Here is a 26728-nt window from a genome sequence, read left to right as displayed (position 1 = left end):
AGGTCTACACTAGAAGGGCTACATAGGTGCAGCTGTGCCGCTGTCGCCTGTCTGGTGAAGACACTCTATGTCAATGGGAGCGCGCTCTTCATCAGCATAATTACTCCACCTCCATGAGACGTGGAAGCTATGTCGGCAGGAGAGCATCGTCTGCTGACATAGTGCCGGTGTTGACCGCATTTAGGTCACTGTAACTTGCGTCGCTCAAGGGGGTGTCTTTTTCACATCCCTGAGCGATGTTAGTTAGACCTGCCCTAAGTCTTAGATTCCAAAAGGTAATAGTAGCTGCTAAATATGCAAGTTCTATATGTACTTGAAGGCTAACCCAAAAAGCAACTTGTACTCCTGGAGGAATTCTGTGCCAAAAAATTGAAAATTCTGCACACTATGTTTTAAAATTCTGCATATTTTATTTGTCAAAATAACACAATATAATCACACCAGTTTCAATTATTTTGATAATTTATTTCAAAATATTTGTCAGCAAGTATGTCTGTAACAATACAGACAACAAAAAAGATTCAGGAAATTTTTTTTGACAAATAGATTCCTTACTAGGTATATTAATACAGAACTTTGAGTAATAATTCATTTAAACTACAATACAGAAATTATTTCCTGCATCCCTCAGAAGCAGTGCAAAGGCTTGGGGAAGTCAGGGGTATCAGAGGAGCTGAGAAAGAGGGAAGAAATTTCTGGGAAGGGTCCTGGGAATGAACCTGGAGGGTTGTTGGGTGTGGGTGGGAGAAGTATGGAACATGGGCTTTTTTGGGGGGGGGAAGGACTTTTAGGGATTTGAGGATCCTCCCGCATGCAGACCCTGGCTGACCCTTAGCCTCTCCCATACAGTCAGGCACATCTGCCCCATTCCCCATGTGTCAGTGCCCTCCCACAATCCCCCCATCCCCATGTGTCCCTGCAGCCCCACTCAGCCACCCCTCCTCCCTCATCCCCATGTGTCCCTATGTCCCCACTCACCCATCCCCTCCCCCCTTTCCCCATGTGTCCCTGCACCCCTACTCAGCCACCCCTTACCCATCCCCATGTTGCCCTGCATCCCGACTCCCATTCAGCCCCTGCCCCAGTCTGTCCCCTCCACTAGCCCTTCTGAACCCCAGTTTATGTGACTGCCCCAGCAGCCCTATGTGCACTGCCGTCTGTCCCCCCATATCCCATGCCTCCTTACCTGGTCCCATGGGCAGGGCACCATGAGGCACACAGCCTCTCCTCCTCCCTCTCTGTGGCTGGCTGAGTCGGTTACCCTCTGTTCTGGCACCACAGCAACCCTGGTGGGCAAAAGGCATAACTGTACTGCCTCTCAAGCAAAAGGTATTTTCTGCAGAGAAAAAAAATCTGCGGAGGATCTGAATCCTATGCCTGCGCAATTGTGCAGAATTCCCCCAGGGAGTAAATTTGGGGCTCTCTTGCTTATGTTCTAAATTCCAAGCAGCACAGTGATAAAGTGCTTTCTGGTTAGTGATTTTTATTCCTTTTCCCCAGAGTTCAAATTGATGGGACAAGTGTTAGTGCCTTTTTCCTCTTCATGGATATAGGGTATAGGGTGAGGGCTGGGCTGGGTTGGGTTGTGCTGGGGTGGGGATATGGGTGGGGGAGGGGAAGGGCAACCAACAAATTCTTTGTCCTTTGATATTTCAAAATGGCTCATTTGGTTTCAAAAGGCCTTCTTGTGAAACCACTTCACATTCATTAATGCTTCTTTCCTGTTTGGTGAGTTACACAATTAGAGAGCTTTACAATGCAAACACTCAATATAACTTCCTACTACACACTACAGATGTTATAAGTAAGATCAGTACATGCAGCATCCTACAAGCATTTCATCAAGTCTAAATACATTCTTATCACACTAAATACATTCTTATCAACTTAACATCTATTTTAACAATGCTAACACACAGGTGAGCCAGGATGGTTTTCAGCTATGCATTTGTCAGTGTTCAATGAGGCTTAGGGACCTTGGCATGAGCTGGCACCTGGTCTACCAGCATCACAGGACTCCCTCAATCTCTCCTGTTGAAGCTGTTCCACTTTGAATACCAATTCAGAGTCATAGGGCCAGAGTTGAGAATGCCTGCATAGCTGGTGGTTAAAGCACCAACTCGGGAGGTGGGTGACACAGAGTCCAGTCCCCCTGCTGCAATGACGCCTTCATTATTTATGCAAGCTGACTGTGAAACAGCTTCAGCAGGTAAGATTCAATAAATCCCACATCAGCATAGCCCATAACTTAATGGTTTGAGCACGTGCCTCCATCAAGCGGAAGGGGGAATTGAACCTGGGTCTCCCACCTCTCAGGGGAGTGTTTTAATCAATAGGCTAAAAGTTATAAGGTCACCACTTCCTCTTTTGACCATTTTGTGTGGAATGAGCAGGTGCCTCACTCATTCTCACTAGAAACAATTTAGGTACCTAAACTGCCTGACTCCAGGAGAGGGGTTCCTAGCTCTAGATTGCAAACAGAGATAGGTTTCAGAGTAGCAGCCATGTTACTCTGTATTCGCAAAAAGAAAAGGAGTACTTGTGGCACCTTAGAGACTAACCAATTTATTTGAGCATAAGCTTTTCTGAGCTACAGCTCACTTCATCAGATGCATAAAGTGGAAAGTACAGTGAGGAGATTGTATATACACACAGACCATGAAAAAATACACATTGTAAGGAGAGTGATCATTTAAGATGAGCTATTACCAGCAGGAGAGTGGGGTGGGGGGAGAGAAAACCTTTTGAAGTGATAATCAAGGTGGGCCATTTCCAGCACATTTCCAGGAGTAAACAAGAACGTCTGAGGAACAGTGGGGGGTGGAGTTTGAAGTGTTCTCCGACTGGTTTATGAATGTAATAATTCTTGACATCTGATTTGTGTCCATTTATTCTTTTACGTAGAGACTCTCCAGTTTGCCCAATGTACATGGCAGAGGGGCATTGCTGGCACATGATGGCATATATCACATTGGTAGATGTGCAGGTGAACCAGTCGGAGAACACTTCAATCTCTCTGGTCACTCGATTTCTGATCTCAAAGTGACTATCCTTCAACAAAAAAACTTCGAAAACAGACTCCAACGAGAGACTGCTGAATTGGAATTAATTTGCAAATTGGATACAATTAACTTAGGCTTGAATAGAGACTGGTAGTGGTTGAGTCATTATACTAAGTAAAACTATTTCCCCTTGTTTATTCCTCCCCCCCCCCCCACTGTTCCTCAGACGTTCTTGTCAATTCCTGGAAATGTGCTGGAAATGGCCCACCTTGATTATCATTTCAAAAGGTTTTTTCTCCCCCCACCCCACTCTCCTGCTGGTAATAGCTCATCTTAAGTGATCACTCTCCTTACAATGTGTATTTCTTCATGGTCTGTGTGTATATAAAATCTCCTCACTGTACTTTCCACTTTATGCATCCGATGAAGTGAGCTGTAGCTCAGAAAAGCTTATGCTCAAATAAATTGGTTAGTCTCTAAGGTGCCACAAGTACTCCTTTTCTTTTTGCAGAGATAGGGGCCTCCCTGCAGCCTGGATTTTGGCACCAAACTCCTTAGAAGGTTTAGGACACACTGCTCTCTTCAGTATCTCCCACTGGTAAGCATAGGCAGCTCCTTGTCTAGCTTGGTCGTGTAACCCACACACCTTCTGGATGTGGTGTTCTGTCCCATCTAGTGGCACCGAGACCACTTAGAGAGAGAGAGAAAATGAGTCTGCTCTACAGCCTTAGCTAACTGTCAGTTGGCTTTTAGCTCATGCAGTAGAGGCTCATGCACTAAGCTCCAGAAGTCCCTGGTTCGACCCTGCCCACCACTGACCATCTGTTACACTTGCTTCTGTAGATTGCATTTGGGTGCCTATCTCTCCCCATTCATTGTATAGGGAGTCTAGGTGCCTCAGTCAGGCTTTGTGGATCCCACTGTTGCTTCAATGATTTTCTAGGCACCTAAAAGTTAGACACTGTGATGCTGGCCATTGCAACGTTTAGGTCCCTTTGTGAATGTTGACCTCTCTCTTCTTCTGTTTAGTCTTCAAGCTTGTAATCAACTTTTCCATTCAGTTTAGTTCCACACATTCCTCCCCCTCCTTACATTAGGTTCTAGTCTTACAATTGCCACCTGGGCTATACAAGGAAAAAGTAATATATTTGCAATTTTCCTCAAGTACTTTTGATTAAAACATCTTATGAAATGGCAGGAAACATTTTAAAATACTGTTTTCAGTAACAGTTCTGCTGCTACAACTGTTTTCTCTCCAAAAGCATATAATTTATTAAAATAAAGTATATTAATAGTAAAAAGCTATATAAAAATGGACACTTTCCAAAGTGATTGAAGCTATTGATAAGGGAGTGAGCGATGTGTAGTGGTCAAAGCACAAAATTGGATTCTAATCCCTAGTTCTGCTAATGATTTACTGTTGGCCAAATTATTCACAGCTTTGTGTGGCTGACTTTCTCCATCACTAATATTGGGGGAAAATAATTATTAACACCATTGGAGTGTTAAAATTTAAGTTGTTTCTTAAAGCACTTTGAGTACCTTGGATAGAAGTTGCTTTAGAAGGGCAGCAGGTGCATGTAACATTGACTATAGACTATAGTTTAAGACTAATTCCATCCTCTGTTTTATCATTCCGAATTTTTGCTTACTCACATTCTTTCTATACTGAAATTTTCCATGTAGGCTCTCAGTCCAAAGATGCATAAAAAGGCGGGTGAGAAAAATAATTTGCTGTTTGAGCTATGTGAATGTGGAAAAAACACTTCTTCCATATACACTAATCAAGAAATTTTGCACTCTGACGTAATTCAAACCTCTGACCAGAGGACGTTGGGATTACTTTGTGAAGCTCATTGACACTCAGAAAGAAGGTGACTTTTAAGAAAATTTGTTGAGTAAGTTTAAAATTATGCATGTCTAAATTCAGCAGTTTTGTACATGGACACAATGTATTTCCAGTTTTGTAGACTCAGTGTAGCTATGCATTTGTTAAAAAAACAACAGTACCCAATGGATTTCAGTGGAATACATTATATTCAAGAAAATTCATTTCAAGGAATTTAGTTAATATTTCTGGAGGGAAAAAACTAGGAATAAAACACATGGGGAAAGTGCATTTTAGGGAGGGATACAAAGGAGAAGGGCGTGCTGTGACTCAGGAAGGAGACTGAAATGGAGGCACTTGCACTATAAAATATACAAGATGCATAGCATGGATGGTATAGAGTTGCAGGGACAACTGTAACTCTTGGGAATTTCTGACTGTACGAGTAGATGATCTCGCAAACTTTAATGTGGCACTGACACTAGTGCGTGCACGTTAATGAAAAGTGCAAGGCGTCACACTCAAGCCTGCTCAGCAAGGAAGTCTTTGTTCTCTACAACTAAACCTTGTACTGCGAGGGTGCGAATAACCATATCCCCTCTTCAGTAACTGCGCCCGCCCCCCGGGGGGGAAACCAGTGGGAACCACCGACTGCCCTTCGCCACCCGGATACGGCCGCGGAAAAGCCCCTGGCCTGGGGCAGAGGAAGCACGTGCCTCACTTCCTGCCCAACGGCCGTTGACCCTGGTCCCCCTCGGAGGCCTGGCCGACCCTCCCCCCGCTGTGCGTGCCCGAGCTTTAGGGAACACCCATGGGACGTATGTGTATAGATTAGACTAGGGAACGCTACCGCGGGCGCATGCGTAATGAGCACCTCCCGCTCTCAGTCACTTCCGGCTTTGTGGGTGGATTAGAGGGGTTTATCTCCAGGCTGCTGATTGACTGAGGCCATTTTCCGATCTGTGTCTCCCTCGGTGATTGGCTACTGTAAAAAAAAACGCGGTGTGTGTTTGATTTTCTCGTTGGCTGCCGTAATCCCTACTTCTCCCCTATTGTGGTTCTGTCGTGCTGATTGGCTCCTTTCATTCCCCCCCCCCTTGGCCAGGGTGCCTGGCTCGCTGATTGGCTACTGCGAGGCTACCTCCCGAGCTGCCTATATGCCCGGCTCGCTGATTGACAGCTCCAACCGTGCCGCCCCCCGCCGGGTGCGCGCAGCCCCTGCGGCTCCTGTGTTCGCCGAGCTAATAAAGTTTTGTTGGAAGAAAAGCGGCGCCTCCTCTCGCTCCTGCCCCTCCCTCTTGGAGCCGCTCGCCGCGCCCGGCTCCTCCCTCCCGGCTCGGGCCCTGGGGCGCTTGTTTCTCGCCCAGCTGCGCGCGTGCCAAGAGCTCGAGCCGGAGCCTCCCGGCGGCTCCCCCCCAGCTGCTGCCGCCGCCTCCTCCTGCGGGCACGGTAAGCGGCTCCCGGTCCGGCCGGAGGAGGGGGGTGCGCGGGGAGAGTCTCCGGGGCACAGACCCTCTCGCCCCGGCCGATACCGGGGCTCCGCGCCGCTCCCTCCGTTGCGCAAACTGGGGGGGGGGGCGCGGAGCCCAGCCCAGCCCAGCCCTGCCCCGCTCCGACCCCGCCCGCCTGCTTAGCGCGTGTGGCCGCCGTGACTTAACGGGACCCCGGGGCGGGGGACACCCGGGACTGCGCCGTGCGCACCGTCCCCTTCCTCACCCCCCCCCCCGGGTGTGCGCGACGGTTAAACTGCTGCTCTGCCCCCGGGGGCCGGACTCGCCTGCCGCGGGCCCCTCTGTGCCCGGCTCCGGGCTGGGATGCCAGCCCTGCCCCCGGGCGGCTCCGCGGCTGGCGCTGCCCGGCCTCGGGGTGGTTTCCCTGCCGCCGCTCGTGGGGCGCGCTAGCGAGGCGGCCGGCTGCCGGAGCCCTGCGTGGGGAGAGGCCGACCCGCGGCGGGGCGGGGGGGACCCTTCGCGCGGCAGACCCGCCTGAAAGGCAAATTGGGCGTCGCTGGTGCTCCCGCTTGCTCTTCCCGCTCAGTGGGCATTTGAGGCCCCCCTCCCCCCCCAAGTGTGCAGGAAACCGTGCTTAAAACAAGTGCTTCCTCAGACACAGTCGTACTATCCCTGGGGGAGGGACAGCAGCCCCTTGGCCAACCTCTTCGTCTTTGTTCCCTTTTCCCCATCTGTGAAACGGGGAAAAGGCTTGCCACCTCCCAGGGAGTTAGGAAACTTGATCAGCGTCTTTAAAGTGCTTTGACGTACTCTGGAATAAATTAACATTGGTGAAAAAAGTATTCTTAAAGCAATATCTATAATCCAGTTGGCAGTGAATTTGGTATCAGAAATCATGGGTTTTGACATTAAGGAGATGAGGGTGCAGTTTCTTAATTTGTCGACAGTGGAACAGCTATGTTGAGGACAAGGAATATCAGCAAAAGGTGCGAGTGTACTAGCGCTGAACATGGTTTATCTGCAAGCTTGGACTAATGCGTTCAGCATCTGGTGGTGGTAACCTCTGTTTCTGAAGTTCCCGAACACTGTTTCTTTGTCTACACATTAATCTTGTGCAGTCCTCTGTTTAACTCGTTGTGGACATCTGTTATCAGCAGTGCTTCATTTTTTTCTAGTGTAGAACATGCCTTACACCTTTAAAGTGGTTACACCTTTAAAAGTATCTTGTAGAGTATACTAGCTTTTGAATGGCTGTCATTGACACTTGTAATTTCTTTTCCTACTTTAAAACATATTTCAACTAATAAAACAAAACTAATTTTAAAATGTTTGCATTTGATACAGTTGAAGGACAGAGTCATTACAGTTTTATTTGTTAATTCAACAGATGCAGTTTATGTTGCTTTTTAGTCGTCAGGGGAAGCTGAGACTTCAGAAGTGGTATGTCCCGTTGTCTGACAAAGAGAAGAAGAAAATCACAAGGGAACTTGTTCAGACAGTGCTGGCTCGTAAACCGAAAATGTGCAGCTTCCTGGAGTGGAGAGACCTGAAGATTGTCTACAAAAGGTGGTTCTGCCTCACTAAGCTTGTAATTACTAGACATCAAAAAAAAATGTAATGAATAGCAAAGAAAATGATGAATGTGAAATGTTTTCTCCCTTACTGATGATGAAAACAGGCTGGTTTTGAGCTTTTTTTTCTTAAATCTAGTTTGATAACCTAGTAGGAAGCATTTATATGTAAAGAGCCACTCATGCGTTTAGAAATGTGCTGAAGAACAGAGATTAGATTTTCTTAAACTTAAGAAAAAGTGATTCTTTCCGGTTCTGTGTTCAGCTGTCTAAGTAAAAGGATGAATACAAATATGAAAAACAATGTATGATTCTAGGGCTATTTAGAATGACTAAATTCTATAAACATGTTTACCTCAAGCAGAGGGTAACTATAAATTGGTTACAAATATAATTTGGTCTCAGGCACCAGATATATGAATAAGAAAAGATTTTTGCTGTCAGTACAAAACAGTATTTTTTTACTTTGAGAAATCAAGATCAGTTTTCTATGGGTGAAAGTACTGTCTAATTTTCTTAGTCAGAAATCTCCCTTTGTACCTGTTTACTTGCAAAATGCTAAAGTTGTGCAGCTGGAATCTTTTCATTCTGCTGACCTTTTACATGTAATACAAAACAGCTGTGAAATTGCTTTTCTCCACAAATTACTGTAATTGACATTCCAGTGAGATGAAGGAAATAAATGAATCCTACTAAAAGCTAATTTTATAAAAGGAGTTCCATCCTTTCATTTTTAATATTTAAGTAGGGAATCGGGGCACTTTCAGAGGTTTATATTTTTTAGCATTTCCTGTAATTCTCTCTTGGATTGTAAATAAAATATCTTGCTCTACTGTTCTCGCCTTCTTTCCATTGGTGAGAAGATAGTTTCCTCCACCCCAAAACTGGAACTGAAATTGTTATGTAGGTAACTTTAATAATGTTGAGGCATTGTGTCAAATAGTATAACTGGATTCAAGAAAGAATTAGACACTTAGGCCATGATAATGCCTATGCTTAAGAGTGTAAATAACTTTATTCATATCAGTACTGCCATTGATTAATGTCAGTCTAATCATGTGAGTTAAGGTATGCTTATGTTTGCAGGATCAGGGCCTCAGTATGAAAGAGGATATAACCTGAAGCATATATATACATGGGTCTATACCTCTCATGCCTCGCTACTTGGCCATGAAACCTTTGTAGGCAGTACTTGATGAGGGGGTACGCATGCGTCCTTTGAGTCCTATAACCTACTGACCAAAGGCATGCAACATCCACTGTAATCACTTGTTTCACTCTCTCCACCAACTGCTGTGGTCAAGTTGAGGAACTTATTAAAAAAAATTGCAAGTTAGTTGATGTCAGGGAAAGTAATTTAATTTTTCCTTTGTTTTATTTCCTTGTTTTTCTTCAAGTTTGGGTAGTTATGGTCGTCACACAGCTGAGGGAACACCACCGAGAGGACTGGATTTAAGTAATGATAAATAAAAACCACTTAGTCTGATAGGTATAAGTGCCTTTGGGCTTGGAGAAAGTGCATTCTTCCAAAGATAATGATGAAACCCAGAAGCAATAGGAGCAGGCTCTAGTGGCCCAAGAGTCCAAGTGCAGCCTTCAGAGGAAACAATCCTTCATATTCAGGGCATTCCGGTAGTCTTTGTCCTGGGCAGGTAGCCAAAAGAGAACCAGACAATGACAAACCTTGGCAGGGGTCACAATCCTCCTTAGCAAGAGGTGCTCCATTTTGGTTGCAAGGTTGAGGACTCTACAGAGAATCCTGAGCCAATCCTCTACCAAGGTCTGCTTTCTTCTATCCCATAGTTTGGGGACAGTTTGACTCACATTGGGTAAAAACCATGACTTGTTAAAAAACACAAAACATTTAACATTTTTTAGTTTCATGTTGCTAGTTCATGTTTTTCTTATTTCATAATCTAAATTGCTGAAATGCATGCTTAATCCTTATTTCTTCTAGAACTACCTAATTGTTAGAATTTCAGATATTACAGAGCAAGGTAGTAGGTTTATTTAAATCAAAGCAAATTTTAAGCAATCAATTTTAATTGTTTTGCCTTTGTACTCCTAAAGAGAGGTGGTTTTACTGATTGATAATACTTAAAACGTGTTAATTTGCAACTAAATACAACCTTTACACTAAATTTGGTGCTGCTTTTTGCAAACTTAGGAGGAAACGCTATATCTATACACATTTATTTAAGCAGTTATATAGCTTACTTTACATTTATTCAGATGCTTAATTTTTTCATTTTGTATTATGTTAGTAAATGGTGAATAATGCATTTCTTACTTGCAAGATTAATTTTTTTACTTGTGGTTTGTTTTGAGCTCTTTGGATAGGAACTCAAATGCAATTAAAATGCAAACAAAATTTTAAAGTTTTTAATTAGTAAACTAAAGCTACCTTAAATATGTTGGATACACAAAAAAAAAAAAAATCAAAACCCGCTTAAAACTAACTGATTTATTAAACAAAGTGTTACTTGCAGTTAGTGAATTGAACTAGTTGTTTCTGGTGTCCTTCAGGATTTTAGAACTAGCAGATCTCATCCTCTTGCATTTAGTTTTTATTCATAGATTGGAAAAAAAAACAAGCTTTACTACTTTTCAACTTTCGAATGCTTTTTAACTTTGAATTAACTAGTCATTGAACTTAAACTAGTTAAATAACCTGAAATGAAGAAATTATTCTCTCTGCATCTGCAGAAGAGGCTACTGCTGTCAAAAGCTGATTTACTATTTCAACAAAACCTGGTTCCAGGTGTGTACCCAACGACATATACCAATTCAGTGGTTTGACTTTCTTTAAAACTTTGGCAGTAAACATACACTGTTTTAATTTTTTTATTTGATATAAGTGATTTTAATAGGTTAAAGTAAGTTTAACCTTAACATGGGTTGTCATAATTTCAAATAAGATTAGTTTTAAATGAAAAAATTGACTTTTTAAAGTCAGTTTTTATCCACTCTTACAGAGAATTTTCTAGGAAATTTCACACTTGAAGTGATCATTGATGCTCTAAAAAAAGAAGTCCAAGGGCCTCATCAACATCCCTTTGTTGTGAGATCAGTACAAACTCAAATACAAATTTGGTATGCTTATAGCTCAGAGGTGGGCAAACTACGGCCCGCGGGCCACATTTAGCCCACGGGACCTTCTTCCCCGCCCCCTGAGCTCCTGGCCCGGGAGGCTAGTCCCCGGCCCCTCCTCTGCTGTTCTCCCTCCCCCACAGCTTCAGCGCGCCGCTGGCGCACTGCTCCTGGCAGCCAGGCAGCACAGTTGCAGAGCTGCAGCCTGACCTGGTGCTCTGGGTGGCGCGGTGGTGGCAGCGCTGCCAGCCACCGGTGCTCCAGGCAGCATGGTAAGGGGGCAGGGAGCAGGGGGGGTTGGATAGGGTGGCAGGGGACAGTCAGGGGTGGGAGGTCCGGGAGTGGTTAGGGGACAGGGAGCAAGGGGTGGTGGATGGGGCAGGAGTCCCGGGGGGGCTGTCAGGGGACAGGGAACAGGAGGGTTGGATGGGGCAGGAGTCCCAGGGAAGCCGTCGGGGCGTGAGAAGTGTGGGGGGTTGGATAAGAGGTGGGGGCCGGGTTACGCCTGTCTGTTTGGGGAGGCACAGCCTCCCCTAACCGGCTCTCCATACAATTTTGGAAACCTGATGTGGCCCTCAGGCCCAAAAGTTTGCCCGCCCCTGTTACAGCTTGTGCCATATATACATCACCTGAAATATTCAATGTACGCAAATCAAAAAAGTTGAAATGCTTTGACCAAGCCGGTAGCCCTTCATCATGGTTAGTATTGGCAAGACATCCTCTTAATGAAGTGTTCTAAGAGGGAAAATATATATTTTCATGTGTGTCCATGAGAAAAAACACAGAAATAAACTCTTGCACATTCTCATCTCCAGAGGGCCCACTCTAGACTTGACAAGAGATTTAGCTTGCCCGTCTCAGGGCTTGTTTTGAATATTTTGAGGTCCAAGCTAGGAGAACCAGTATGGCTGCCTTCAAGCATTGGGGCCTGATGAGGGCATGTGCCTTTATTTACTTCTTCAGAAGATTATAGATGTGGCCCTTGCAATTCTGGTTGTATCTGGTGTAGGTGCTTGGTGTTCATAGCCTGGTTATGGGAGTGAGTTTCTTCAAGAGATCAGGCTACTAGCTCCTGTTTCGATTATTTGATTATTGCTGAATGTTTTGATGGACAATGCTCTCTTCCCTGCCAGCATATCATTATAGGTACCTTTGCCTCCAATTTGTGTTGGGGGTTGCAACTTAGAAGCTTTTGTACTTACAGATATTTAAATTTCCCCCTTCAAACTGTATGCTGTGGAACTTGAAAATGCATTCTAGTTAACACTTGCTTTAACTTAGTTGAAAATACTACATAGACAGGGTTTCCATCCTTAAATTTGTCTTTAAATATGGTTATGAAGGACAAACAGTCTTCTAAGAAGAAAGTTCCAGGTGATATCCTCTTTTGTATTGTTGAAAAGTAATTTGATGTATTAAAAAGGACTCTGAAAGCAGGGCTTTGGAGCGGAGCCTGGAGCTGGAGCATGGAGCAGCTCCGGAGCAGTGGAGCTGCAGGTTTTTAGCTGGAGCGGAGCCAGAGCACAGCTCCAAAGCCCTGTCTGAAAGGGTTGGGTGTAGTTTTCAAATCTGTATTTAGTTGTGAACACTGTATTGTGACCAAGTGTTATGGAGTGGGAGTTCATTTTTTTTTTTAAAGTGACACAAAAGCTGTTTTGTCTGAAACCGGTCAAATTGCTTGTTTAATCATGTTTAAGGCCAGTCCTTTTAAGAGCTTATTACTAATTTAACTTGAAATAAAGGTCTGCTATTGTCATGAGGTTCAAATTATCCTTAAGCATTGGAAGGGAAACAATTTAGCTGAACATAGCAATAATCAGCTGACGTTAAAATGAATGTGGAGAAAGTCATGTGCCTTGAGTAACAGAATAGAAGTATTCAGACAGATTTGCTTTGAGTGCTAGTAATTTAGAGTAAGCTTCAAACTGTTGTGCTAAAAAATACAGATATTTTTCTTTCCAGACTGATGTTTTCATAATGTTTTATTTAATGTTTTAGTTCTAATTTAGATTTTCAAATCTTATCTATTTTAAAAACTAAGCCAGTAGAAAGTGATTTACCCAATAACTGTGTATAAAAGACATAATTGGTTTTGTAGTGCATTAAAAAATCCTGTGGAGTTACTGTTTTTATTTCTGTTAAATCGGGTTTGACAAAAAAGGTGTAAAAAAAAAAAAAAAAATTGAAAAAGCATTTTAAATTTTCTAACAAGTTCAGTTTGACGTGAGAGAAGTCAATGGTTAAAAAGGCCATAGAAATTGAAACATTATTTGATCCAGGGAGGTGGTCCCTCCCAGTTCTTTTTAAGGAACAGTGGTCATATTATGTGGGAAAGCTTGCAGTGCTGCTGCTTCTAATCTGTTACTTCTGAGGATACACAGATCTTAGTTTCCAGGACTGAGAAGAATCTCACCTTTCAGGAGCACAAATTTAAGTGACATGGGGGCTGGTGTTTTTATAATAACATAAAGATAATTTTGTTGTTGTAGATATGCAAGCCTTTATTTCTGCTGTGCTATTGAAGATCAGGACAACGAACTGATAACCCTGGAAATAATTCATCGTTATGTGGAACTACTTGACAAGTATTTTGGCAGTGTAAGTTAGTGACTCTGATTTTGGTGTCAGTTTTTTACAAAATTCCATTGTGTTTTTAATATAGTAAGTGCATCATCATCTTGCTTAGTGGACAAAAAGTATTTTTAAAAGTGATATGTTTGCTGCTGGACGTGGATATCTGATATATATGGTAAATCTTACATCACTTGTTCTGCCAAACCAACCTGGTAACTAACCTATCTTCACAACACCCTTGTCAAGTGAGGAGGTGGTTGTGTGTCCTGTTCCTCTCCCCCCAGGCTCCATCCCCAATCTGCTTTCCTTCAGCTGCAATTTCAGGAAGAGTTCTGTGCAGCACTCTGCAGCCGCAGGCTAGAGCATACTCAGTGCAGAAAGAACCATAGTTAGCTATGAAATTCAAGCAATTCTCTACTAGCAGATGCGAACTGTGGTTTTTCAGGTGCTTGGGCCAAATCGCAGTTTGGGTGTAGTCTCATGGGGACAGTGAAAGGCTCATCCCTGACACGCAGGCCTCCCTCCTGCCAAATTTCAAGTCCCTGCTCCAAAGCTTGGGGGGACCAGAGCTTGTCAGAGAAATGGTCACCAGAATTTTTTAACATGGGCAAGATGTATTTCTCACTAGCCTCACTCTCAGAAGTGGCATAACCATTTTGGCTGAAATTCTCCACAAAAAATTCAGCCTTAGGAAAATGCCTGAAATCGAAATTTTCAGCCCAAACAGTTAGTTTGGCAAAGTTGTGAGCAAGTGAAAGAAGAATCTAATAATAGGAAGTGTCAGGCAACTTTAATAAGGCAGTGCTACCCCCCCCATCACAACACTTTTTGTGCTTTTCAGGTGTGTGAACTTGATATCATCTTCAATTTTGAAAAGGCTTATTTTATTCTGGATGAGTTCCTGTTGGGAGGGGAAGTTCAGGAGACCTCCAAGAAAAACGTTCTTAAAGCCATTGAGCAGGCAGATCTGTTACAGGAGGTAAGCAAATGGTACTTCTCCTGCCTAAGCACCAGCCTGCTGTGCTCTGGCTAATGTCTAATGAAGGCTCTCACTTTTCTAACATGATAGAAAGCGCTTTTTAGCATGCTTAGCATGTAATCTCCTGTTAGTTTTTCTGTTTGTGTAGTATATGTACTATCACAGTATTATCTTTCAGCTTGTTTATTCTTTTCACCTTGTATTCAGTACACACATATGTAAAGCTTCTTTTTAAAGCTTCAGATTTATTTAGAGATTCTCTGTGTTGTATGTTTTGCTAGAATTGCAAGCTGCTTTTTTCATGCATATACCTAATATTTATAGATGTTGCTCTTTTTAATCTCTCTTCCTTAGATTTATCTTTGTTGCACTTTAATCATCTTGATAATTATCACTAGTTTTTTGTCATACCTGATGCATGTGTGCTTCTTTACTGTTTCATTGCTCAAATCCAGAAGCTAGACTCTCTTCTTTGAGCCTCTTTCAGGTATAGTTAATATTAACTATTCTAAAGGCATTATGTCTTAATGTAGTTAATTTATTTTAAAATAGAAATGCATTATAAAGTTAGAATAATAGTTCGTCAGTAGTCATAGAAATATATAGAATGAAGTAGAAAAGGCATTCAAAACTTCACCTGTTATTCAGTTATTGAAATAAAAATATTTCCACTGTTCATTTCTGACTTCGGAGAAATGTTAAAGTATGAACTCAGATCTTCCAGAATTTGGAAAGCAATTTTTAAAAATTGTACTGCAAAATCCCTAGTAATAAAGTAAATTTAAAAAAACCCTCTTGTCTCTAACAGCCCCTTTGTATTTTATTATTTACTAACTGTGGTCTCAAGGTTAGAACATTGAACTGGCAGTTCAGACCCTGCCAATGACACCTAGTAAGACCTTGGGAAAGTCACTTAACTTCTCTGTGCACCAGTTGGTGACAGGGATGTACAACTTGCCCATCTCACATGCATGTTAAAGTTGAAGGCTTGTAAAATGTTTAGAGGTCACTGGTAAAAGAAGCTATATAAATGCAAAATAGTATTCGAGCTTTGTCCTGTGAACATTTTAATGAGTTATTATTTTGTCTTGTGAGAGATCTGTTTCTGTTGATCTGTCATGTGAGCATTCCATAGTTCTGAGGTTCTCCTTCTGCCATCTTTGATATTGCCCCATGAACATCTTATTGCTAAATTATAGGATTGAAAAATCATCCCATCCTTTATTCTCCACTCTCATAGTTTAGTTGCATTTTGTAATCCTATTACTTGAGGTGAAAGTAAGAGGATGACATATCAGCTAAGACTCATATTTGTAGATAGTTTATTAGCACCTCTGTGTGATGTATCCTTTTTTGGTTTGGGAAGCGTAATTATTCCTGCTTTCAAAGGATGCTCTGAAACCTTCCTCTCGTCACTCCTTTATTGAGGTGGATATTACAGGTCTGCTGAAATTTTAGCTGTTTGGTACTCTACTGATGCCATCTGTTATGACATAGAGAAAATGTTCCATGGGGTTTTTCATCTAAAGCATCTGCTTTCCTAGAATCAAAGAATTGCAGAAGTTACAAACGGGAAGTGATCTAGGAAATAATCGGTCTCCCTGCAAATGCATGATTGTTTCCTACAATGTCTTGCAGCATTTTGTCCAGTCTAGTTTTAAAAATTACAAGCAATGAGACTTCCTTTGGGAGGCTGTTTTATTGTATCCTACTGTCAGAAATAATTCCTGATATTCTGCCTAAATTTTATTTTTAATTTCATTCTACTACCCCTAGATTAGTTTGACACTAAAAATAAATAATGCAAAATAAAAAGCCTCCCTTTTAAATTTTTTTACAATGGGAAATTTTCTCCTTCCCTCCATTTTCTTTTTAAATGTGGACTTCGCTTCTTTGAAAGTAGTCATCCACCCCCTCTCCCCCCCCCCCCCCACCTTCTGATTACTTTTATGGTCTCTGGGTTAACTATTTTCCTGATTGTAACCAATAAGTAACAAAAATGTGTGTTCTTGCTGCTTTTGAAGTTTATTTTACATTGTGGTGGTGGAAATTTAATTGAGATTTTTGTCACCGTTTCATAGATTAATGATGTCAATTAAATGTAAAATGGCACTCTTTATATGGCTGCTTTTTTACTTCAGTGGGAGTTCAGTTGAAGGACTTCAGGATGTTAAAGAGGTTTAGCACAAAATTATATATTTTAGTATAGGATCTTTCCTTTCATGCTAGTTGATGCAAAGTGAGTCCAGAGTCTGACAATGAAGAATACTGAAATGTTGAATTCATGTGTCACCATTGGAGAATCTTTTTATTTCAGTGAATTTCTGTTTCTCTGAATAGTTCAGAAAAAGTCCACAAGAATAGAATACATTCTTCAGTTCTACCAATCCCAAGTTTTTTCAAACATCACTGCTTTTTTCTCACCAGATCCACTCCTCATATGCACAATATAAGTCAAAGATAAAGATTTTCTTTGAGCCCTAAATGGATTGTTACTTGACAGTCATTTAAAAAAAAATTAAGTACTGTATTTTTAATACATTAAATGTAATAAATTTTATATATGTATCATTAGTTAGTGTTTCTAACGGATTTTGATGACTAGCTGTTCAGAAATGTTTATCACACAAAGGAACATCATTTTACGGATCTTAAGTGGGAGGAAGCAATGACTGTTGTGAGTAATATTAAAAGGAAAACATGTACAGGCAAGAGTTGTTTGAAGAGTGAATTGGCCCCTTATAGGCTTGTCCATTTGTATTCCCCCAGCAGTTTTCCAGGAGATGCTTTATACTGTATAGCACCTTTTAGAGTATCATGCACTTAAACTTTCAGTACTGTTATAGTCACTTACAAACACTCAGGGCTTGTCTACACTTAAAATACTGCAACTGTGCCTCTGTAGTGCTTCAGTGAAGACAGAAGGGCTTCTCTCATCAGCGTAGGTACTCCACCTCCCTGAGAGGCAGTAGCAAAGTTGATGGGAGAATTCTTCCATCGACCTATTGCTGTATACACCGGGGGATAGGTCGGTTTAAGTGCATTGCTCAGCAGTGTGGATTTTTCACACCCAAGAGCGACGTAGTTATACTGATGTAATTTCCTAGAATAGAGCAGTCCTCATTTCTGTTAGCGCTCATCTCACTAATATACTGATTTTGGAGACTTACATGCTGTGGTTTCGTGTGTAGTTGATGCTCATTTTTCTTTAGTGTTCTTCTTAGCTCTCTTCCCACTGACAACACATTGAATGTTTTTGTATCTGGTGCTGTCCACTAAAGTTATCAATGAAACACAGCTCACCCTCATCTTTAAAAGAGCTGCAACCCTGACAATAGTTTGACATTCTGTGTGTGGAGGTGTAGGGGGGCACATGCATTTCCATTTGAGAAGGATACATTTTTTGTCATATTATGGAGCTGTGAAATAAAATTTTTCAGGTCTTGATGTGATATTAACCACGTTGCATTGTAATTATATTTACAGAGCCAGTTCTCCATGCCACTTCCCTCTATTCTTCTTTTCTCAGGTTGGCATTGACATTAGTACAGTATTCCAGAAGAACTGTAGCAATTTCTAATATCTGTATGCAATTTTTTCTTCTGTGTGGATATTGCTTTTTTCATTTTATATTTTATTTTTGTTGTTTCCTGATGTAAACATCAATTCAGCAAAGCATTTAAGCACAATCTTAAGTAAATCCTGGTTTAGCGGAGCACTTAAGCGTTGTGGTTCACTTTACGTTAAGGAAGTGTTTAAGTGCTTTGCTGAATCAGGGCCTTATTTGATAATCCTGTTTTATTGCAGTTACCAGTCTATTTAGTAACTCAAAACCATTACTGAGGCATACCTTTGTTAAGACATTTTGCTTTTGAGATCATAGCTCAACTCTTTGCCTGTAGTGACTTTTTTCTTCCCTAAGCATAAAATGCTATTGCGTTTGTGCTCATTTATGTATCTCCTATTGAACAGCTGAAAAGTAATTTTACTTTTCCTTATGCATCATATTTTTGTGGATGAGTAAAGGTCATGTGGCCAATTTCATGATTTTTAACAATTCCAGTTAAAACTGCTAATTGTTTTTAATACTTGACACCGTAACAAATAAATAACACAAACAATATAGTTTGCATTGATATTGTAGCATGGTGATCCTAGGATTTGAGAAACAAAGTTGGTAAGTTTACATCTTTTATTGGACCAACTTCTGTTGGTGGAAGAGACAAACTTTAGAGCTGCACAGACCTCTCTTTCAGGTTTGAAAAAGGTTAGTTGCCTATTTCATTTTAAGAAGTTTCTTGCAACATGTGTTAACCCTTTATTCTTAACAATCTGTCCCACCTTGTATTTAGCTGTGATACTCTAGTTACCTTTTCCAGACCTGAAGAAGAGCTCTGTGAAGCTGGAAAGCTTGTCTCCCACCAACAGAAGTTGGTCCAATAAAAGATATTGCCTCACCTACCTTGTATCTCTGAGTATAGTACAGAACAATAACAAAGTATCCATTTTTCGCATAGGAATATAGGAATTGTCATTCAATAATTCAATGGTGGCCATTAGTATGAGATACTGTCCAACTAACACTGTGCAAACCTACATACTTGTCCCAATACAAGTTACAGATACTATTATATATATATATTTATTTATTTAATAATACGTAAAGAATTAATCTCATTAAACAAAACCATTACCATCAGTGTTTACTAAACAACGAACATAACCGTTAAAGGCTTGCCAGCTGGTGAATATTTTTCTAGTAACCACATTTCAAAATAGTTTTGTAATCTTTTTTTGTAGGTGAATTTTTCTTTCACTGGAATTTCCCAAATCTTGTTCAACCCACATATTATCACTGGAGGTTATTTATTCCTCCATGGGTCTTCAGAAGAACAGGTTGGATATTTCACTGTAAATATTGGTGTTTGTTTTCATTGGAAGTTCCAACAGTTTGGCCAGAAGGTCTGTTGGTAAATCAAAATTGTTTACTTTTTGTTTCCATATTATTCATATAATTGTCTAATCCTTTACTAAATACTACTAAAGGATGTGCTTCATGAAAATTAACAATTAGCTGTATTTGTTTCATCTTTTAAAAATATCTTGCATCCTAATTTCAGTTAGTGACCTCTTGTCCTTGTATATGAGGAAGAATAAGTGTATTTTCAATCTGTTATTTCTCTATCTACTTTTTTGAAGGTGTATACTTTTTTTTGGTATTAAAAACCTACTTCCCCACTGAGATAAGCAACTTGTGTATGGAAGTGGAGGCTATTTTGGAATTGCCATGAGAATTTTTCTTCAGAGGAAGAACTTCTCGACTGGAAAGAGCAACTACATGTAGACTGTAGGATTGTGTATGGTTCTAAAGGCTGTAATATGCCTTCAGTAGTACACCAGACCCTCTCTAGAATGTGCGTCTATATAGTGCGAATTCGCATATAAGGCGGTTGTGGCCACAGATCCCAAATTTAATTACTTTAATTGGAATTCATTTTAATGTGGTTCCCGCTGTAACGCGGTCCTTGCATTAACACGGTACCGCACATGGATCCCAAATCCCATGTTCTAGCGAGGGTCCAGTGTATATAACCGTTGTGCATATAAATAATGCTAGCAATAGCAATTTTTAAAAATAAAAATCCCCGAACATTTTAACCTGTATAAGGGATCTCTACAAGTGGGTGGGAACATAATTTTTCACCATCTCTATTAGAAGACCACCTCTGTAAGCAGCTGCTTTTGTTTGTCCCCCTTGAGTGATTCCTTAAGATAGTTCTACTGTATTCAAGTAAACAGAGGCTGAAAAACTCAGCCACTGGTGAGTGGAGCACTTTCTGTGTGAATGTGGTGATTTCACATTCAGTTTCTGCAGAATCTGATCTTTCATTTAAAAATGTTTCTAGCCTTTATAGTTATGAATATAATCTTAAAGTATAAAGCAATGAAATACTGTTGTCCTGACTGTTGTCAGATTTGGTGCTTCTGCTATTGCTCATATTCCACAAAAGCAAAAGAATTAATGAGAATAGCAGAGTCTTGACTAATTAATGCAAGCTTGCATATCATGACAGTATTATTGGGAAATGTGTTCTTCATACATAACTCCCACTGACATCAGTGGGAGTTGTATACGGGACACATCTCACCATCATACCTTTAGACCTCAATCCTTTAGAAACTTATACATATGCTTTATTTCATGCAAGGATTTTTTTACACTGAACATTTTATTTGTATTTTATAAATTAAGCTATATTGTAGGAACCCTGGTGGGAAAGCAATATTGTGTGTGTCAGTGGGAGGCATTCAGTTAATGAAGTGTCCGAAGATTGGGCAACAATGGAAATCTATATATTGGTTGGGAGACATTAAAGTCCCAGGGAGATGTAGGAAGTGGTGGTGTTGATTTAAGTAGACAGCAGTCTTCCCCTAAATGTAATACTGAACCAGTGTCCCAACATGTCAGGAGGGTGAAGGGGAGTGAAGCTCTGCATTTTGGAGGTGTAGTCTTCAGGAATTATTTCACATCTCATTCCAATCAGCTGTACTTGTAGGAGATGCTAAGGCATATTAAGCAACAGTAGAGGTGCCAGCCAGCCAGCCACAGCAGGGCTGTGTTATTGCCCCAACCCTTTTTTCCATCTTTCTTGCCATAATCTTGATTCTTCTTTGTGACTGCATTTCTTCTGGAATTGGGATTGAATATCACATGGATGGCCAGCTCTTCAATCTGTGAGGTCTTCATTCTAAAATTAGTCACCAGGACTGTTATTACTGACTTTCAGTATGCTGATGACTGTGCTATCCTCACGCACATTGAGGCTGGCTTGCAGTCCGCCCTAGATCTCTTCTCACACGCTTATCATAGCTTGGGACTTTCCCTCAACATTAGGAAGACTAAGGTGCTCCTCCATCCTGCCCCAGAACAAGCTGCTCCTGTTCACCCACAAATTGTCATTGGTGGTGAACCCCTGGAAAATGTTGAGCATTTCCCTTACGTTGGTAGCCACCTCACCTAGACACCAGTCTTGATGTGGAGATTGAACATGGGATCCGTTGTGCCAGCGTATCTTTTGGAAAGTTGCTCCGTTGTGTCTTTATTGGAAACTAAGATCCCGGTCTACAATGCAGTAGTAATCCCCACTCTTCTTCAGGGATTGAGACATGGGTGACATACCAAAGCCATATTAAGCTTCTGGAGTGGTACCAACAGTGCTGCTTTAGGTAGATTCTCTGTATCGGATAGGAAGACCATTGCACCAATGCCAGCATTCTCTCTGCAGCTAACATCACCAGTGTTGAGGCAAAGATTATGAAACATCAACTTCACCAGGCTGGTCATTGTGTATGGATGGCTGATGCTCATCTTCCATAGCAGTTCCTCTTTTCTCACTTAGTCATGGTAAGAGGACCCGTGGAGGACAGAAGAAATGCTACAAAGACACCCTGAAAGTATATCTTAAGAAGGGAGGCATTGATCCCATGAATTAGGAAGAGCTGTAGTGATGGCATATCATACGTCAAGCCTCATCCCATTTTGAAGAGAATCGCCTTGCTCAAGAGACTGAGAAACAGCAGAGGAGGAAGGAAAGGGTACAGCATCCAGGCCAGCAGTTGTATTCTTTCCAAGCAACCACCTGTCACGTATGTGGGAAAAACCTGTAAAGCACGAATTGGACTCCTCAGCCATCTTAAGTCTCATCAATGACTTTTCCCCATGGCAGACATCATCCTAGTATTGAGGGATAGCCAACAAAGAGATGTTAGCCCTAGTGTCCTGGCCAGATACAGGAAGGACGATCTCATGCCTATGGACCTGTTTTGTGACATGTTTGGGTCATGAGATAGATTTGGGTTCTATTGTGGCTGTGTCATAGATTTCCTGTGATCTTGAGCAAGACGTTTAATCTTTGTGCCTATCTGATTATACATTTTTGTGAAGATATATTGATGTTTGTGAGGCGCTCGAATACTATGGTGATAAATGTTGTAGAAAAGCCTATATGTAAATAAAATACTTAAGCACAGTTTGGGAAGCTACATTCATCCTACTTAACTTTCCCCTGAAGTCTCACTTGGTTTCTTGTATCTTTTAGTGCAAGATGTGGCTGTATCTCAGTGCTAGGGTTGGGGAGAAGTGTATTACTTTCTGTGAGCCACTTTGGAATCCTCTGGGATAGAAGGCTCTGTAGGCTCTAACTGTGAAATAAAATAGTTTGCACAGCTTGTTTCTTGAGATTTGGGTAACTTGTTACAAAATATTGAATTCCAAAGCAAACTGCAACAGCTTAATCCAAATTAAGTCAATTATTTAAATGTTTGTTTTCAAGCTTATAACTTGAATAGACATAAATTATTATTCTTTCCTGCCTAGTTAGTTACTTTTGATGGAATGATGGAAGTAAATGTTTATATTTTAAAGTTTCTGTCCCCATGAGCCAAGAAGAGATTGCTAAAACAATGGATATAACTTTTATGAACAATTCATATTTAGTCAAATTTTATGTAATGTGGGTTGAACTAGTTGTCATTCAGTTATACTGTGTGCTGTCATTGGGTTGTACAGCAATTTATAAATAAAACACTTCTAAAATAATTTCTTTGGTAACATGACATATATGGGGTACATGGTAGTGTGGTATCGAGGTTTGATCAGAACTTGTTTGCAATGACTTGCAGAAATACGGTCATCCCAAAGTCATGCTAATAAAACTTCTAAACCATGCCACATTATCATGTAGTCTTTGTATGTGTCTGTTTTATAATTACTAAACTCTTCATAGCATTATATCTGAGCATAAAATATGATTTATAATCTTTATATCCTGTTTTTATATTAATTGTTTTATGGTTGGCTAGATGTTTGACTACTCTGCTTGTAGTTGGATTTGTGTAAAACGTTTTAAAAAAGTATATAAATTCACTAATATACTTTCCATTAACTGTTTTTGAGGCTACTGTTAAAATGTCCTAAACATATCATAGAAGTAGAGCTGGCTTTGTGATAGATAAATTACAAAAGTGTGCATATTTGCAAACTGCAGGAATATTGGAACATCACCCTGTTGGTTAGTATTACTTAAAACAATAGAGATAAAGTTTGAGTAGCAGCCGTGTTAGTCTGTATTCGCAAAAAGAAAAGGAGTACTTGTGGCACCTTAGAGACTAACCGATTTATTTGAGCATAAGCTTTCATGAGCTATAGCATCCGATGAAGTGTACTCCTTTTCTTTTTGCGAATAGAGATCAAGTTCTCAATTTGTTAAAATAGTGGTAGGCTAAGCTGGTGTTGCTAGTTTAGTGTGGAATCTATATTATAAGTTATAATTTTTATATTTTTTATATTATAAAAGTTATCAGCCTTTTAATGCCACTAACCATGCTTTCTTTTATGAACAACCAACAAACTCTTTCTCTTGTGTCTTTGGAGGAATAGGAACCAAGGTAGATGAAAAGCTGCTATGCGAATTTCTCTAAATAGAAAATAAGTTTTTTTTAGTTGGGAAACATGATTGCAGAGAGTTTTCACTTAATGTGTGCTGCTGCAGGTTTTCAAGCAGTTTTCTAGATCCTTAAAATCTCCTCATTTCACCAATTCTGCCTCCCAAAAAATTTGTTCAGCTGTGTAACAATACCCCTTTCCCTCTCCCCCCCGCTTCAATTTTGTTCACATGGAATTGGATAGGGGACTTCAAAATTTACATGTCTTTTTATGAAGGACGTTATAAAAAGGAGCTGTGTCCTCAAAAGCTTCATATAGTTAAAAATAAAAATAGAAAATAAATTCTTAATGTCACATATGCCAGCTGGAAAATGTCTTCCTCTCTAGTGCTAGATTTAGTTTTCTAGAACAGCTAGCTGTGTTCAAAGTACTACAAGAAATCCCAATGATAATACTTCCTATTTAGAGGCTCTCAGACTCATTAGTACTAATTGGAAGTCCTTACCATCTGATAGCTGTTCAGTAGCCTCTGTGATGCAAGGTCTAGTGAAGAGCATCCATGTTCCAAAACTATTATCATGAAATTATCAACAATCTCTGTAGACATGCCAAGGAATCAGTATATCTGCAATCTAAACTACCAGTTCATCCCTAGAGATGCTCTATTCCAGAACAGGCTTGAGGCATGCTGCGACGAGGCAATGTGAAGAATCTTGCATTGCCATTGGATGTATCATACTTACTTTGAGGATTTTACCTTCTGGGGTTATCCGTCAATGTGCACAGTAAGCTCTCTGAACAAATGGAGAACATTCTGCTTTACAATAAAGCTGCTACTACATCTTGTCTCTCAAATCCTGTGTTTCCTGTTTAGTGATATTTTTATAATCTACATTTCAGTATATTTCATACTTTCCTTGAATCAACACAATGCTGAAGAGAGTAATATATAATGTTTCATATGTACAGAGGCTTTCCAGTTGCATGGAATAGCTTGCCATGTAGTGTTCTCACCCTCTTTGTTCACGTTATTGCTAAAGATGTGTTTCATGAGGCTTCAAAACAATAGGAAAAGAATAGTAAGTTAACACTGCATCTGTCCTCCCATTGTGTCCTGTTCTGTGTCTTATACTGTAAGTTCCTTGTGTTGGGACTGTCTTTCTCTGTCTTGTATAGTACCAAGCACATTGTTGGTGCCCTTTTAGCAGTAGCTTCTGTTATGTCTATCTCTACGCAAAAGAAGAAATTTTGACCAAGAAGATATAAATTCTAGTGCTGAATTTTAAGGTCCGTAACAAATAATTGCAGAGTGTTTTTAGATGTTAAGCCAGAGAATCTATATGATTGAACATAGAAAGAAAATGGTTTTTTTACAATCAGTAATCTAAATAAATTTGATAATCCATTGACATTTGTACTTAATTCATCTACTGTTTTTAACATTTTGTATATAGTAATGCTACCTGAAAATAATTGCTATGAATTAACATACAGAACTTAGTTGTTGATAATGGTAACCAGAGGAGAAGTGATGTAAAAATGGGGTTGAGTAAATTTTGTATTAAAATACTTGCTCTAAACTGCAACAGAGAGGAGTATGGTAGCTAATAAGTGAACCTATGATGTAACTTTTGCCTTGTACAGGCATAAAACCAATTTTGCTGTAATTACAGAGCAGTATTAATGGTTTAAAAAATCAGTTTTCTGTGTGAAATACAACCACAGGGATTAAATAGATACAAAATATTGTAGCTTCCTACTGATACTTCATAAATCTTACGGTTATAAGTAGTGAACAATTGATACTACAGTTTTCTTGTAAGAAAATGCTCAGTTGGTTCCTGGGTGGGGGTTAATTATTAATGTGGGTTTCTAAACAACTTTCAGTAAACTTTTTTTTTTTAAGGTTTAAAACTCCTCTATCCTTAAACTTTATGCTTCTGTTCAAAAAATTATCAAAATCAAACCATAGTGAGCTTTTTCTTACAATGCAGCTTATTGGGATCCTCAAACAGATGTTCTTCATCTTTGCTAGTTGCATTTTTCCTAGCAGTGGACTTTAGTTAATCTAATGAAATTATTTGTTTTCTTGAAAATCAATAGCAGCTGAAGTATACTAGTGCTATAAGTAACTGATTTTATTTTTTGTATGAAGTTCAGAATATTTTTTTTAGTGTATCTAGACAAAGCCACCTACAAATAATTTGTTAAAGTAGTAACTATGAAATTTTCACTGCTGCTTGATTTTGTGTTTGTAGAGCCAGAATGAAGACTGGGGAGGTTTGTCTGAGGATATCTTATGATTAAGAGCAGTCTAAGGCCTTAGCCCTTTTGACCCCCCTCTAAATTGGTAACTACCAGATTTACCATTTTGGTGGCATGGATTAAATGGGTGCTATGCAGAGACTGTTGCACGTGTAATGAATTCCTTGCCTGATGAGTAAAGGATATACGCAGAAATTATGGGTGATGGGCTTAACCTTCTGCAACATTCGCATGATGGTATTTGGAGAGTGCTTTGGGTGTTCTGTTTTATTTTCATTTTTATACTAACAGCATCAGTTTGAAATGTGATTTTTTTTTTTGAGTTTTGTTTTGGTGTTGGTAATTAAGTGGGTTAATGGAGTTTAGAGAAGTAGTATACCAAAATTAATTACTAAACAGATGTTTGGCTTTGTTTACTTGTAAGCAACCCACTTAAACATATGTTTACTGGAAATTGCACTGTTACCTCTGGTAGGCAAATGACATGGGCCCCTGTGTAGAATGGGTGCTGCTTCAATTGACT

The 26728-nt window shown here is 40.3% G+C and overlaps 1 protein-coding gene across 3 annotated transcripts in view; it reads left to right on the top strand.

Annotated features, from left to right (window-relative positions):
- The first annotated feature begins 6035 nt into the window (after nucleotides 1-6035).
- The window catches only part of AP1S2 (adaptor related protein complex 1 subunit sigma 2), a 36721-nt gene continuing 16028 nt past the window's right edge, over nucleotides 6036-26728 (top strand). Inside the window, exons 1-5 of one of the 3 annotated variants that reach the window (XM_074967365.1) lie at nucleotides 6036-6279; nucleotides 7669-7847; nucleotides 13432-13540; nucleotides 14358-14495; nucleotides 26199-26291. In XM_074967365.1, the coding sequence (XP_074823466.1) occupies nucleotides 7669-7847; nucleotides 13432-13540; nucleotides 14358-14495; nucleotides 26199-26243 (471 nt within the window). In that variant the 5' untranslated portion in view covers nucleotides 6036-6279 and the 3' untranslated portion in view covers nucleotides 26244-26291. Of the gene's footprint in view, nucleotides 6280-7668; nucleotides 7848-13431; nucleotides 13541-14357; nucleotides 14496-26198; nucleotides 26292-26728 lie in introns of those variants that run through there. The other 2 variants (XM_074967357.1, XM_074967374.1) reach the window with 2 other exon arrangements.

Source organism: Natator depressus, chromosome 1 (genome assembly GCF_965152275.1).
Source record: "Natator depressus isolate rNatDep1 chromosome 1, rNatDep2.hap1, whole genome shotgun sequence".
NCBI lineage: Eukaryota > Metazoa > Chordata > Testudines > Cheloniidae > Natator > Natator depressus.
Note: the sequence above shows the minus strand (reverse complement) of the source record. Positions and strands in the feature narration are given on the sequence as shown.